This window comes from Physeter macrocephalus, chromosome 16 (assembly GCF_002837175.3).
Source record: "Physeter macrocephalus isolate SW-GA chromosome 16, ASM283717v5, whole genome shotgun sequence".
Classification (NCBI taxonomy): domain Eukaryota; kingdom Metazoa; phylum Chordata; class Mammalia; order Artiodactyla; family Physeteridae; genus Physeter; species Physeter macrocephalus.
Genome location: NC_041229.1, coordinates 8,725,725 through 8,741,365, shown reverse-complemented (window position 1 = coordinate 8,741,365; position 15,641 = coordinate 8,725,725). Strand labels below are relative to the sequence as shown.

Sequence of the window (15,641 nt, the reverse complement as noted above, 5' to 3'; positions counted from 1 at the left end):
GAGCCTGCGCGTCCGGAGCCTGTGCTCCGCAACGGGAGAGGCCACAACAGTGAGAGACCCGCGTACCGCAAAAAAATATAAAAAATAAAATAAAATAAAATGATCTCTGCATCTTATTTGCCCCACTAAATTGTGAATTCCTAGGCTCTCTGGAATAGTGTGTGTGCGCGCACGTGTGTGTGCGCACATAAGCACATGTATTTCAAATAAGATCATTTCTCCAAGAAGCTGGTAGGGGGAGGTAGGTGTCTATGGCGTGAGTGTTACGCATAGGTTGGTGTTACTCTTCCAAACCAGGAGGCTTATTATCTCCAAAGCTTCTTTCATCTCCCTTGTTATTTTACACTCTGAGAAGCCAGGGTGGCGGCTTGGGGAGATACAAAACCAAGATTTCCCCACCCCTCCAAGGCCCACCATAGTCCCTAGGAAAGAATGCCGGACTGGCCCACGCCAACAAGACATCCCATCAGAAACGGCTCATTGCCCTCCATCTAATGTATTGAATGCCGTGGGAGCTGCAAAGTCATGCAGGCTTTGGGAGGTGGGGGGCAGGGGCCGGGCAGGAGGCACACAGAATGAAGAAATACATTCAACACGAATGCCTGAATTCACTGAGACGCTTCCCACGGTGGCTGAGCATTCTCCCCTCCTCCCACCCCAAAGGCATTCTGGCCCTCAGCTCTCCCCTCCCTCTCCTTTGAAAGCCCCGGGTCCCTTCTCCAGACCCTGTCTTACCCTCTGGTATCCTACCTGTCTGGATCAGAAGCAGATAGAGAAAAGGAGTGAGGCGCAGGGCACTGAAGGCTCTGGACAGGGCTTCCCTTTCTCTCTTCATTTTGGGTGGCGTTCTCCAGCTCTGGTGCACACAATTAGCATGATTTCTCCACTCTGGGCACGTCCCTTTGTACCACTCGGAGTTTCTCTGCCCGAACACAACCCTGCCAAGTTCCCTCTGAATACACAGAGCTCTGTGTGTTGCTGGACTTGTTCTTTCCTCTCTTTCAGACCTGGCATTTTCTAGTTTCAAAGCCCTACATCCCGGGTTCGGAGGAGGGTACCTGCTTGGGAGATAATCTCCAGCACAGGGTTCAGTCTGATGGGTCCCAGCAGGCTAGCAGTTATTTGTCCGCCTGTGCTGAGCCCCACTGCCAGGGGGAGATGAGGATTTGGGCTCAATGAAGGGACTGGGCTGGGACACACACTAAACTGGACCTTGTGTGTCCCAACCTGTCCTGTCTCCACCTCACGCTCCCTGTTCTTGCGAAGGAGGTCGTGTGCCAGGGACACACCTCCAATAAGCTCTGAAAATGGAGGGAGAGGAGCTTTTCAAAAGCTGGGGAATGAGAGATTCCAGAAACTGCTGAAGAAATGGAAAACTCCTGTTCCACCCCAAAGAAAGAAGATTGGAATATGGCTTGAATTCTATTCTTTTCATACCTGTCCTGGTGCTGCTTGGGCTTCTCTCTCCTATCATAGAATCACGTAGATGCTGGGGACCTTTCTCCAGAAGCTACACTGCTCTTTCCCCAGCCTCCAGCCCATTTCCTAGAACATGTCAGAGCAAAGATGAAGGTAACAGCCCAAGAGCCTGGGGTTCTGTCACCAGTTACAGCCCAGCCGTTTCCTCAAGTCTTGAGGCGTGATGACGAGAGACACCCCAGCTCTACCCTGACCCTTCATTACCATGTCCACATCCTCTCCTGAGGGGTGTCAGTGGAATGTATGCTTGCTAACTGTGTGATCTGGGGATGGGTGTGCAACCTTGTTAATTCTCCAACTTCACATCTGTAAAAGGGGGGAAAACAGCAGCTTCCTTGTAGAAATTGTTGAGAGGATTGATGAAGATTTAGTACTGTAGAGTGCCTAGAAAATTCTTTGTTGGAGTGGTGATATTTTAAACGTTAAGAAAAAACTGCCTCTTCTTCTTTTCCATTCCTTTAAGGATCTTTGTATCTTGGTGAGACCAAAGTTTACAACTTCCCCTCTTGATTGTCTCTAACGCTGACCTTAGTTTTGTAAATGCAGTAGCTATCTCTCAAAGTATTCTTTTTACATACTGGAGACAGCTTGTGTAAGCCAGGTTTCTAGAACTGAAGATTGAGTGCATGGTCCATCTGAGCCAAAGGATGGGGAGAAGAGGTGGGAAGCATTGCTTTTGAACTTCACAGAGGAACTCCAAAAAATATTCTGAAATACACAAGTCAGATTTTTTTCCTTTTGCATCTTTATGGTTGTGACTTTTTCCTACACAGCTCAAGGCGCTTGTCTGCCTCTGGTAGAGTTAATGGTGTTTCAGCATGAATACAATGAAAAAGAGAAAGGCAATATTCAGCTTCTGACATCGAAAATAGTATTTTAGAGTCAGTAGCAAGACGAAAGGCTTGAAAGCCAGTGTTTGTAAGGTACAGAAGGATATTTTAATTTCTTTTATCTGCTCCTTTGATGTATCACAGAGCAGGCTGTGGACCAGATCATAGCATTCTTCTATAGTTGTAGACAAATGGCCTCTTTTGCCTGTGATGGTTAGGTCCAGAGGCTTATTGTCTGAGGTAAAAGGATATGATGTTCAGGAACTAGAAAGCCTTAACTCTGGCTTTTTCATCCTGAAGGACTGTGGAAAGAGAACTGTGATAGAGGGAGACCTGGGCAGGATCTAAGTTCTCCACATCCTCTCCAGGGATGAACCTTAGGCTCCTTACACCCACGCAGGATACGAAAGTGCCCCAAAGTGGCCACATGTTCCCTTGAGGGGACCCAGAGGTGCTGGAGGGTAAAGCACCAATAGAGGGCAGACAGAGAGCAAAGAGGCTGCACTGTGCAGGTGATAGCTGGGCCACCAACCGCCCTCAGACCAGAGAGCAACCTAGACTCGTGCAGAGACCAGTGGGAGTCCTAAGAAGGCCACACAGGTCCCCGGACACCATCTCCCCCATTGCCACAAGGACCCCTAAGCCACACCACCTATGCTCACCCTAACCCTTCTCAGAATGAAGAGAAGAGCTGGGTTTGGGGAAGAAACTGGAAAGACTGATCCAAGCAGAGACTGAGCTACCTCGAGAGAATGTTCAGGTGGTTGGGTTAGACTGAGTTCACCAGGATGGACTGACTTTTGGTTTTCCTCTGCTGCCCTGGGTGGGGGGTGGGAGGTTCACATGGGAGGCCCCAGCAGCTGCAAAGGCACAAAGGCACCACTGTGCCTTGGCACATCTGAGTGTACGAGGAGCAATTCTGCAATCCTGCTTCAGGTGTTTTAAGATGAGTAGCCCTACAGAAGCATATATCATCTGCTTCTGTGCTTTGTTCATCTCAAGAACAGAGAGTTCTTTGATTGAAGGACTGTGTCTTATTGGCCTCTGTAGCCCTACTGTGTAACACAGGGCAGGGCACATAGTAGGTGCTCAGCAGACAATTGCTGACTATTGAATGGGTGAGAACTTGTGGGGTGTAGGGGGACTTCTCTAGCAGCTGTTGGAGTGAAGGGCAGCTGTGAGGGGGAGCTGGGCCAGAGGAATGACAGCGGGGAGGGCACCAAATAGCAACTGCAGATGACAGAGCGATGTGTGAGCACACATGCGGCACCCCTTTGGGAATTCCCAGAAGTAAATGGGATTCACTTTGAGGGGGGCCACTGATCCAATAGGCAATGGGTGACAGAAACATAAGGTAACAGTCCAGCCAACTTAGTCTCACACACAACACTACCGGTGATCTTGTTTTATCCTTCCATGCATTCCTTGGGTTTTTCCCTGTGGGGGTGTCTGTTCCAGCTAATTGTTGATGATTCAGACTGGGGTTTTTGGTTTTTTGTCTTTCGTTTTTTTCTTTTGGTGTGGATATCCTGATTATATGTATTACTTTTCTTTAGCTTTGAAGAGGGCTGTCCCCCTTGGGATCAGAAAACATGGTTACTGTGGCCATCTCCTCATTAGCCTGGGAGACTCTCCAGGGCAGGGGCTGTAATTCTTCATTCTTATGTGTCTCCTCCCAGGGAGGAGCTCTGAGCTCTGCATAACATGGCTATTAAACAATGTGTAGACACTCTGCTTGACTGACCGCATCCAAGGCCTGTGCCCTTTCCTCCTCTGAGCACTTCAACAGATGCATTTCTGCGGGCATCGTCCTCTCCTGAGCAGCTCGGCCCGGTCCTCTTGGCCCTCCGGCTGCACACAGGTGCTTCAGGCCACTCTCATTTGGCACCCGCTCTGGGGCTCTGGGATTCCGACCCTCCCCTCCCCCGCACCCAGGGCAGCCCTGGCCTGCTGTACTCAGGCCGCTATGCTGAGCACCCAGGCATTGGCCCTACAGCTCAGAATGGAAACCTCCCCCAACACACACACACACACACACACACACACACACACACACACGAATGATGTATAGATAAGTAGGTTTTAATAACCCTACCATTAGATTTAAGAATGTCCCTGCCCACTTGGTCTCTTCTCTTGTCTCCAGGCTGCAGGAAGAATGCTCTGGCACCGATACTACTGGAGAGGTTTGGTCCTTGCTAATACCATAACATCAGTGGTGATTTTTATATTTAGCATCCTCCCCCTCCTTCCCTTCATTCACTTCCTGTTATTGAGTCAAATCTGTCTCCTCCACTAAATTGTAATTAATCTTTGGTAGCAGAATGAAAAATAACCTAACAAATGGTACCCAAATTCCTCTTATAAATTGTCTTTAGCAAGAAAAATATCTAGATATGCCACATGGAGTGGAAGGTAAAGCTAAAGCAGAAGGCATCAAGACACAGAAAGATAAACCCCTGTGCAATAGAAATAAACAGGAATTGGGGATGGAGAAAGAGCAGAGAGGAGAGACGTGAGGGGTCGGGGTGAGGAAGCAACAAGGGGCAGGGAGCTGAAAACAATTGAAGAACAACTTGCATTGTTACACTATAAAACCCTTTCTCCTCTGCCTTCTTCAAAACTCTAAGAAAAGTTTACCGTACACAAATTGCAGTACGTGTGTGTGTGCTTCCAGCTGATAGAATATGGCAAAGGTGATAGGATAGCCACTCCCTTGGTTAGATTATGTTATATAAGACTTAGCAGACCAGAGAGAGAGAGATGGTCCTGCTGACTCTGAAGAAGTCAACTGCCTTGTTGTGAAACAGCCTCGTGGCAAGGAAATGCTGGTGGCTCTAGGAGCCGAGAGCTACCCTCAGCTAATAGCTGGCAAGAAAATAGGAACCTCAGTACTACAGGCACAAGAAACCAAATTCTTCCAATGGCTACATGAGATTGGAAGAGGACCTTGAGCTTCAGAAAGGAATGCAAACCAGCTGACACCTTAACTGAAGTCTGATGAAACGTTGAGCAGAAAATCCAGTTAAGCTGTACCTGACCCACAGAAACTGTAAAAAAAAAAATGTATGTTGTTTTAAGCTGCTAAATTTGTGGCAATTAGTTATGCAGCATAGAAAATTAATATGGGGGTGTGTGTGTGTGTGTGTGTGTGTGTGTGTGTGTGTGTTTACACACTGAGACAAAGGACGGAGTTCCAGGTCTGGATCAACAAGGTGGACAGCACATATAGAACAGTGAAATGATCTCTAAAGGTACTAATTCAGGTGAAGCAGGAGTTTGGAGTCAGAGATAGTGCTGAGAACTTAGGCCTTCAGAAATTTGGAGAAATATTGGTATCTTAGTCCGGGATCCCCCAGAGGCAGACTCCAAGACAAGAAGCTAAATAGTTTATTTGAAAGGTGATTCCAGCAAAACCAGGTAGGATATTGGGGGAATGGGACATGGAAGGGAAGGAAGCCAATGAAGGTTGCACATCAAGCAATTTACTACCGTGGACAGCTAGAGCTTAATCCTGTGGGAAATAATGAAGAATAAGCCTCAGAATTATCCCACTCAAGGGGCAAGGGAGCTGGGATATTTATCCACCAACTGCCAGATATGGGTTGAAGGCTGCTTCTCCGGGGTAAGAAGTTAAGTGTGTTTGAGTGTGTGTGTGTGTGTCACACTTTGTATCTATTTGTTCATTTAATTCTCCCAGTACCTCCTTTTCAGGAGATATTATCACCTCATTTTACAAACAAGAGAGACTAAAACTTCAAGAAGTTAGCAATTTGCTGAGGTCATATAGTTACTAAGTGGCAGAACCTGGATTAGAAACCCAGGTTAGCTGCTAACAAAGCTGAGGCTCCCCGCCACCTCTCTGGGTCATCAGTTGGAAGTCCAAATCCTGGTCTAACCCTTTACCCCCAGCACCCACCCTCTGACTAAGCTCCAGGATGTAAGGTGGACCTCTCTGCCCACTCCTGGTGCCCTCTCTTGTTGCTGAAGTTAATTTTGATTCTTTGTTCCATAAACCTATATGTGAATGGTGCCAGAGCTGTCCCTACCATCAGTTCAATTTGCCAGAAAGGAGGGAGAGGGAGGACTCAGAGAATTTGTGGAGCTGCAGCGCGTTGCCTGGGAACGAGGAATTTGTGTGAGGCTTTGAGCTGAGAGAAGGCAGGGCCCTGCTGCTCCAGCAACCGGCGAACCAGAGACAGATTAGCCAGCTCTCTTTGGAACAAAACAAGCTTTCTGTGGGCCTGGAGAGTGAGGAATGGCCCTCCCCAAGGACACTTTTTCTTTCCTTTTTCTTTTTAAAGTTCCCCATGTCTGGCTCGCTTCTGAGAAGCATCAAATATGAACAGAGATGGGGGTCAAAAGGCTCCCCGTGTCCTCCCCGGGGCCTTCATCCTGAACGTTGGTTTTGCTGCCTGTGAGTTCTGTGAATGTGAGGGGACGCCTGGAAGAAAAGCGTTCTACAGAGATAGGGTGTCTCAAAAAGGCGTGGGGTTTACTAGCAGAAACAATGTGATCCTGCAACGGCATGGGGTCCAGATTTCCATAAGCCAGGGAGGGGGTGCTCCTAGTTCCAAACTGGAAAACTTGAAAACATCAAAGTGTTTTATGCTGAGAGTCAATATTTGATTTCTGAATAGAATTCCCACCCCCTCAAAAACTGAGAGGAACTCAGGCTTGTGTCCACGGTCGATGAACGTGCCCTATTCAGCAACTCTCCAGAGGAACAAAGAGGAGACATGAATTGGTATTAAAGCGTGGAGAGATCCAGCTTTCGCTGATCTATTTGAGATGAGGCGAGGACATTCTAGAAAACATCTCTGGATTTCTGTTCATGTAAAGCTTCAGTGCTCAAAGAAAAACAGGTTGAAAAATCATGGGGAAGCCACAAATTACCCCCAACTCATGAATGGCTTCATTGTTTCTTTTCTCCTAGATCCTCAGATGGTGTCCTCCCACCAACCTTGTCGGGAACGGGTTTGGTCCCATCCTCCCTCTCTCGCCCTCCTCCCAAAGAGGGAGGCACAGAAATGGAAATCAGCTGGCCAGCAACTAATAACTGCCTACTGTGTGAAGAGCACTCCGTGTTCCAGACTTTAGTTAAGAGGAGTGGGATGTGGGGAAGGGTGTCACATTCAAAAGTAACAGAAAACACAATCCTTGCCTAGGTGCTTAACTCTAGTTGGGAGAGCTGCAGCTATATCTATAATACTGTTGATAATATATTTGCATTGCCCCTTACAAATTGTCTTTTATTTATTTATTTATTTTTAATATTTTATTTATTTGGCTGTGCCGGGTCTTAGTTGTGGCGTGCAGGATCTTCAGTTGCGGCACGCCGGATCTAGTTCCCTGACCAGGGATTGAAGCCAGGCGCCCCGCATTGTGAGCACGGAGTCTTAACCACTGGACCACCAGGGAAGTCCCCCAGTAAAGGGATTTATTATCTTATATAACCAGAGTCCTAAATAAGGGCATCTCTGTGACTCGTAAAAGTAAGTGGCTCAGCAATGTTATCAAGGATCCAGGTTCTTTCTGTCTTGCTATCTACCAGTCCCAGCTTCTTTTTTCATCGTACTTATCACCATTTGAGACAATATGACGTAGGGGTTAACACAGACTCTGAAGCCAAACTCCCTGAATTTGAAATCTGGCTACCACGTTCGTTACTAGGTGTTGAGTTAAACTACTCAATCTCTCAGTTTCCGTATCTGTAAAATGGAGATGACTATTATAGTATTACCTACCTCAGAGGGTTGACTTGAGGATTGAATGAGTTGCTGTGAGGATTAAATATGTAAAATGCTTAAGCAACCTAAATGCCCATCAACAGACCAATGGATAAAGAAGGTGTGGCACACACATACAATGGAACACCACTCAGCCACAAAAAGGAACAAAATTGGGCCACCTGTAGAGACCCGGATGTACCCAGAGACTGCCATAGAGTGAAGCAAGTCAGAAAAACAAACATTGTATGTCAACGCATATATGTGGAATCTAGAAAAATGGCACAGATGAAATAGAGGCTTGCAAGGCAGAAACAGAGACACAGATGTAGAGAACAAACGCATGGACACCAAGGGGGGCAAGTGGCGGGGGTGGGGGTTGAACTGGGAGATTGGGACCAACACATATACACCAATATGCATAAAATAGACAAGTAACAAGAACCTGCTGTATAAAAAACCAAATAAACAAAAATCAAAAAAAAAAACTATAGATTTAGCAGGGCCTTCTAAAAATAAATATGTAAAATGTTTGAAACAGCTACCCTAGTTCTAGTTCATTCCTCAGGCTCAGCTGTATCCTGGAGACATTCCTGTATCCTTTTAATAAATTCTCTTTTCTCGTTTAAACCCTTTATTTCTGGGGTTCTCCACGGGGCTCCCCGCCATCAACAAATTATCTTTTAGAATATGGTCTTATTTAATCTTCTAACAACTTTATGTGGTAAGAATTTTTTCCCAAGGAGGGACATGAAGCTCAGAGAGGTTAAGTAACCTGCTCAAAGTCACACAGTTTATAAGTCAGCATAGTACAGATTCAGCTTGTGCTTCTTGAACTAGTGTTCACAAACTACACTCCTGAAAGAGGTTGCCTTCACTCAGGCCCAGAAGTAAAAAGTGGGTGGAAAAAAGGAAGGCTCTGAGACAAGATATGAGACAAGGAAGGATGAAAGCGAGCAACAGGGACTTAAAAAAAAAACAACGAAAAACTTAGTCACCAAGAGAATGATTGGGTCCCCAGTGGTGAGTCTGGGGACACTAAGAAGATGAATTTATGATACATGGGATTCTACATAGGGAGAGACAAGGTTTCTTTTTTTTTTGTTTTTAATTTTATGTATTTTTTGACTGCGTTGGGTCTTCGTTGCTGCACTCAGGCTTTCTCTAGTTGTGGCGAGTGGGGGCTACTCTTCGTTTTGGTGCAGGGACTTATTGCAGTGGCTTCTCTTGCTGCGGAGCACAGGCTCTAGGTGCGCAGGCTTCAGTAGTTGTGGCACGTGGGCTCGGTAGTTGTGGTGCACGGGTTTAGCTGCTCCCCAGCATGTGGGATCTTCCTGGACCAGGGATCGAACCCGTGTCCCTTGCATTGGCAGGCAGATTCTTAAGCACTGCACCACCAGGGAAGTCCTGAGACAAGGTTTCTTAAAAGAAGGCCCCAACTAAGTTAGTAGGAAGGTGGCCTTGAAGACAGGCCAAAATGTTCACCCCCTGTTGTAGTACTTTTAGGGTCCAGCTCTGTCTCGTTTACAGATCCTTACCAGAGTTAGCCCTCTAGGATTCTGCATCTGGTTTGCTGCCCGTCAAGCTAAAGAATGTGATTCATCAAGATTTTTTGGTTGTAAGTGACAGAAGTTCAACTTGAACTGTTTGAAGCCCGAAAGGAGGAATTTCTTGCACCATGTAACAAAATTTCGGACGGAACCAGAATAATTGGGAATGAGATACTTAAAAGCCATGGCAGTTATCTCTCATCTCTCTTATGTCTTGGTGTCAGCTTCATTCTCATAAACCTTCTTACACTTTTTGAGGGGGGCTGTCACTGCCAGTCAGTCTAAGGTATCAGTGCTGCCCAATATAACTTCTGCATCTGTGCTGGTAAGCACAGTAGCTATTAGCCACACGTGGCTATTGAGAACTCCAAATGTGGCTAGTAGGACTGAAGAACTGAATTATAAATTTTATCTAATTTTAATTAATTTGAAATTAAATAGCTACATGTAGCTAGTGGTTAACACATTGGACTGTGCGGCTTGTTATCCAGGGAGGAGGAGAATTTTGATGAAGCTAGTTAAAAAAAACTTGGTGGAGGACTGTGGCTGGTGCGGAATAGGTCACAGACACAGCTCTGTATCAGTCACAATAGCCAGGAGGATAGAATGCTATCCCAGTCTGGGCCATGTGCCCAACCATGTGCAGACAAATCAGTCTGCTAGGGGCGGAAGAGATGACTTCTATGTTGCTTCCTAAAAAAAAAAAAAAATTAGCAAGCATTTATTGAAAACCTATTATATATTACACATTTCACATATATTACCTTCATTTTCACAAAAAAGTCCTGAAAGGTCAATTGTTCCACCCATATTGTAGATGAAGAAACAAAGATGCAGGTTATGTGACTTGACCATAAACAGTAAATCCAGGTTTGTTTCCAAAGTCTCTGTTCCCTGCACTATCATATGCTGTCTCTAGAGATTTGGGATATAGAAAACGAGACTATTAATAGTGGATAATTATAACAATCATAGAAGAACACACAAAATGAATGACTTGGTTTTCTCCAAATAGTTATCTTGAGTGCCTGCTACTTATTCTATAAAACATTTTTGAAATTCCTCTTTTGAAATTGCTTTTAGATCCTGCAACATATTTTTTAAAGTATCTTTAATGATTGCAATTTTTATATTTTAGAAGTACACTTTCTAAAACAGTAAAAATATGGTGAATAATATTGGTAACAATTTATTGATAGATAAAATCACTTTGGTCCTAACTTGTGTTAAGGCAAAGTCTCTTATCTTCGTGAAGCTTCTTTGGCTTCAAAGAACAGATTTGAATATGGCTTCCAGGGAAGGTACCATCAGAGGAGAGGCACATCACAAGGATCTCGAATTGGAGAGCTCAAACGCTGAAGCAGCTCCTGGAACCAGTTTTTGTAGGTAGCTCGGAATCTTCTGCTTTTCTGCTTCATCCTCCTACATTTACCAATTGCCTCCCTCTACTTTGCTCATCTCAGGGCTCTCTATGTCACAAACAATATAAAACCTAATGCAAATTGGCATTCACGATAAACAACTTTCTTGGCTCACATATTTTGAAAGTCTAGAGGTGGGGTAACCTTGAGACTTAGCTTAATCCAGAGGCTCTAAAGTGTCAACAGGGAATAGGAAGGACTTTAAACTGTGGTTTGATGGAAAAGAATAATGATAAGGATTGTCTATGTATTTTTACACTGGGAATTATGTGGCCTCAGAGCTGTCAGTGCCTTGGTCCCTGAAGCCTAACACCACCCAGAGGGGGTTGTAGGTGGGTTCTCCAGGAAGCAGACTCTAAGACTCAAGTTCAGGATGTTTATCAGGGAGTGCGCTGGAGATTGGCACCTGTGGAAGGGAGGAGGAGGAAGCAGGAAGAGGCACAGGAAGAGGTTGAGCTGTGATGCAGGTTGGACAACCTCAGCCAAGCCCACGGGGAGCTCTGAAGCTGAAATGATGGCTCATTGGCGTTGTTCCAAGTTAGGCAGAAACCGCCAGGCCTTTACATCCCCAGACCCACTGGTCTCAGGATGCGGCTGCTGCTCAGAGGGTGAGGCTGCTCTCTGAAGCTGAGGCTGTCCCTGAAGGAGCCGACAGCTCAAGGGACTACAACATTCTCAGAAGCTGGGCCAACAAGTCCTTCCTTGAAGGGGGATCTGGGAAGCGCATCTCTGTGTCCATCCAAGATGAGTATTTGGTAATGAGGAGGACAACGAAATTCTTGTGTTAATTTTCTTTTTATCACCCACCAACAGAAAGGGGAAAGACTTCTGCAACCATGACAAATTAGAGAATTTTTTGCAAAGATCAGTACAGCAGGTGCTATTGAGACAACCGGAACAACCTGCTATTAGTGCCACATACATTGAAATGCTGCTGCAGAAACTTATTTTGCACAGGCAAGCAGAAGAGCCCTCATCAATTATTCCAGTTAGAAGGGTTATTTTGTGAGGTGGGTAAGGAGGAGGAGGAACAAAGAGAACTTTCAGGAAATATCACAGAACATTGGTTGTTAGCCCTGGGGAATCCTGCTTAAATTTGGGAAAGAGAGTGGAAGAGGGCATGACTCAGCTGCCTAAGGATCCTGATATCCAGATCCCATGAGAGGGGGAATAGGCAGCGTTCCCACTTCCAGAGAGGTTCTCCTTAGGATAGGCCCTTAGGACGAACAGGTGACCAAGTTTTCTAATTTGTTACAGGTGGGGGGTGTCAGTCAGCCACAAATAGGACAGTGACGACCAAGCAGCACGTTTCTGAGTTCTGTGTGGGGTGGACCACTGCCAGAGACCCAGTGACTCAGGGCTTTGTGCAGAGATGGCCAGGGATCCCCCAGCCTCACACATCAGAGATTATCAGCCCGATGAGGAGTGAGTGCTCTGGAGTAGGGCCGCAAGACTGCTGCCAGTAATACCCGATCAAGTTTCTGAAGAAGATAGACATTTCTGAGCAAACAGTTCCCTTGCTGTGAAACAAACTCTGGCCATACAGAAGATAAGCCTTGAGAAAACGTCAGAAAATGGGTGCAGGGCCCGAGATGTGATCTCTCTAGACATACGAGAGTATAGATTCATATGAAGCCACTGACACAGCAGCTGGTGGGAGGCACAGACCTGAGGTAGAGGGTTAGAGACAGCAAGGAGCTACCTAATAACACTTCTGAGTGTGTGTGTGTATGTATGGAGGTGTACAAATCAATCTCCCTCTGGCCCTCTCCAGTGGTGTTCTTTTCCTCACCCTTCTGGGTGGATGTGGGATGGGTTTCCTTCTTGTTACTTGATTACTCAGTGCTCTTTACAAACCATTTATTTTTTATTTTATTATTTATAAACAGGGAGCTCCTTTTTTTTCTCAGCTTCGCCTCTTGCTTTGAAGCTGATGTTAGACTATGTCACTTGCTACTTTCCAGGCTACACCCGTCTACCAGCCTCCAGGTCTTTTCCTGAAATTCCTTGAAGATTGTTGCTCCTGGCTCTCGCCAACACTCTTCTGGTCACGTATCTCGGTGATTTCAACAACCTCAGGAATAATCCATCCAGTGCTCTTGCCCTCATTTCTATGACCTCTTCTTCTCCAGGAACCTTGCTCTCCTACTCCCTCCCTTGGTCATACCATAAACTTTGACAGTACCAATACCTGCCGTTTCAAGCATCCCACTCTTGGATGACCACCTCTTATTTTTTCAATGCATCCCTTCTAGTATCCTGCTCTAACAAACCTTAGATCCCCACTGGAGCCTACAATCTCTTGGTCCTACAGACTTTACAAGGTCCCTTACCTACCTGTTATCCTTTCCCATATTACCTATCTTAAATTCCATGGTCAGTCACTTAATCACTCCCTTGCGCTCAACTTTAACTCTCTTGCCCCTTTCTTGTTTGAGAGTAATAGTTTGGTAAAACCTCAGCCCTGGTTAAAAGTAAAATTTCTACCTGTGGCTACGCCTGTAACCATGCAACTGAAGGAAAACACTCAACCATGCTGATGAGTATCACTTTAAATTCATAATCATGAACCTCACATGGGTCCTTAAGGCTGCCTGGCAATCGTACATGTTTCTAGTTCATACTTCTTCTCTTCTGGACGACTATTTTATACCTTCTTCAAACCTCCAACGTCTCTTCCTCTACTTTATTAATTGATGAACTTGCTTTCTATTTGCATTAGTTCTCTCTCTCTGTGTGTAACAAATACCTCAGAATCTAGCATCTGAAAACAACAAATATCATCTCATACAGTTTCTGGCTGGGTCGTCTGTCTCGGGGTCTCTTATGAGGTTGCAGTCAAGCTGTTGGCCAAGACTATATAGCCTCTGAAGACCTGACTGGGGCTGGAGGATCCACTTCCCAGATCATTCACCTGGCTGTTAGCAGGAGCCTTGAGTTCTCTGCCATGTGGGCCTTTTTATGTGACTTCCCATGACATAAATGGCCTCCCCCAGAGGAAGTGATCTGAGTGAGAGTGAGAATGAGAGTGAGAGCAAGAGTAAGAGATGGAAAGAATGAGAGTGCACGCTGGAGAGAGAGAGAGAGAGCACAATAGAGAGAGAGAGAGAGAGAGAGAGAGAGAGAGAGAGAGAGAGAGCGCGATAGAGAAAGAGAGAGTGCGCATGATAAAGAGAGAGAGGACACAGTATCTTTTATAACCTCATCTCTGAAGTGACATACCATCCCTTCTGCCATATTCTATCTGTCACACAGACCAACTCTGGTCCAGTGTGAAAGGGGACTACACAGGGTGTGAATACCAGGAGGTGGGGATCATCAGAGGCCATCTTGTAGGCTGGCTACAATTCTGTTTTACAGAGAAAACAGAGGAATCAGAAAAGAACTTCCCACTGTCATATTACCCAATTACCAGTATATATTCTATTTTCACTGCTAGTGTTATAATGAACTCTCTCTCTCCTGCTATCTAAGGCCAATCCTTCCAATGGTTCATTAGATCCTGTTCCCTCCTGCCCACTTAAGGACATAGATACAAAAATTCTCCTCTCTCTCTCCTGCATTGTCAGTTTTCTTTTGTTTACTGGATAATTCCCATCAACAAAACATATGTGCTGCGATATTAAAGAATCCTCCTATGATCCTATGTCTCCTTTCAGCTATGCATTTCTGTGTCCCTTTACAATAAGACTCATTGAAAGAATTGTCTAAAATGACTGTCTCCAATTCTTCCTCCCCCTCTCTTTTAAGTCTACCCCATCAGGCTTTTGCTCTCAAACTACTCTAAAAATACCGCCCTTATAAAAGTCGTCTATGACCTCCATATTGTTAAATCCAATGGTAAATTCTCAGTCCTCATCCTATTTGACCTAACAGCAGAGTTTAACATAGGTGGTTGGTTCTCTTAAACAAAACACTTTCTTCACTTGGCTTTCAAGGTATCACACCTTCCTGGTTTTCTTCCTTAGCTTACTGGCTGATCCTTCCCAAACTCTTTGCATTTCCCTCTTCTTTCCAGCCTCTTTAATGTTGGAAAACCCCAGGGTCAGTTTCTCAGCCAGGCAGGCACCCACCCTGGAGTGATGGTACTTGCTGTTCCTTTTGCCTGGAACACTCTTTTGGAAAACTCTCCGGTGAAAATTAAAGTAGCTTGTTCCATTACCTCATGGAATTTTGCACTGGAGTCTTTGCTCAAAAGTACCTCAGTGAGGTGTTCTCTGGTCATCCTATCTAAAATTGCATCTCCCCTACCCCCCGACACACTTTTAATCCTCTTCCTCAGCTTTTACTCTACAATGCTCATCAGCACCAGACACATTTGTTTACTTATTCATTAGTCTGTTTGGTTATTTCTCATTGTCAATTCCATGAACAAGGGATATATGTCTGTTTTGTTCACTGCTATATATTTCCAGTGCCTAGAACAGTGGTGGTATATAAAAATCTCTCAATTATATATTACACGAACGAACGAATGGGTATTCCACATGGATAATAGCGAAATGTCCCAGGATTATAGCAAAACTTGGAGCAGACAGAGAGACCACTCACGAGGCTGCGATGTTTATATATAAGAACAGGTATGAGGCTTCCCTGGTGGCGCAGTGGTTGAGAGTCCGCCTGCCGATGCAG

At 45.4% G+C, this 15,641-nt stretch overlaps 1 protein-coding gene and 1 long non-coding RNA gene across 2 annotated transcripts in view; both read right to left on the bottom strand.

Moving 5' to 3' along the window:
* Positions 1-937, bottom strand: part of HEPACAM (hepatic and glial cell adhesion molecule) — a 20,066-nt gene extending 19,129 nt beyond the window's left edge. The window contains exon 1 of the mRNA XM_024131360.2: positions 751-937. Coding sequence (XP_023987128.1) covers positions 751-835 — 85 coding nt within the window. The 5' untranslated portion in view covers positions 836-937. The remainder of the gene's footprint in view (positions 1-750) is intronic.
* Positions 938-8,273: 7,336 nt separating this feature from the next.
* LOC114488036 (uncharacterized) lies at positions 8,274-15,635 on the bottom strand. The gene is made up of 3 exons (XR_003683720.2): positions 15,561-15,635; positions 10,353-10,503; positions 8,274-10,281 (listed from the first exon to the last, which is right to left on the bottom strand). It is a non-coding gene; the product is annotated as an uncharacterized lncRNA (long non-coding RNA).
* Between the last annotated feature and the right edge of the window lie 6 nt (positions 15,636-15,641).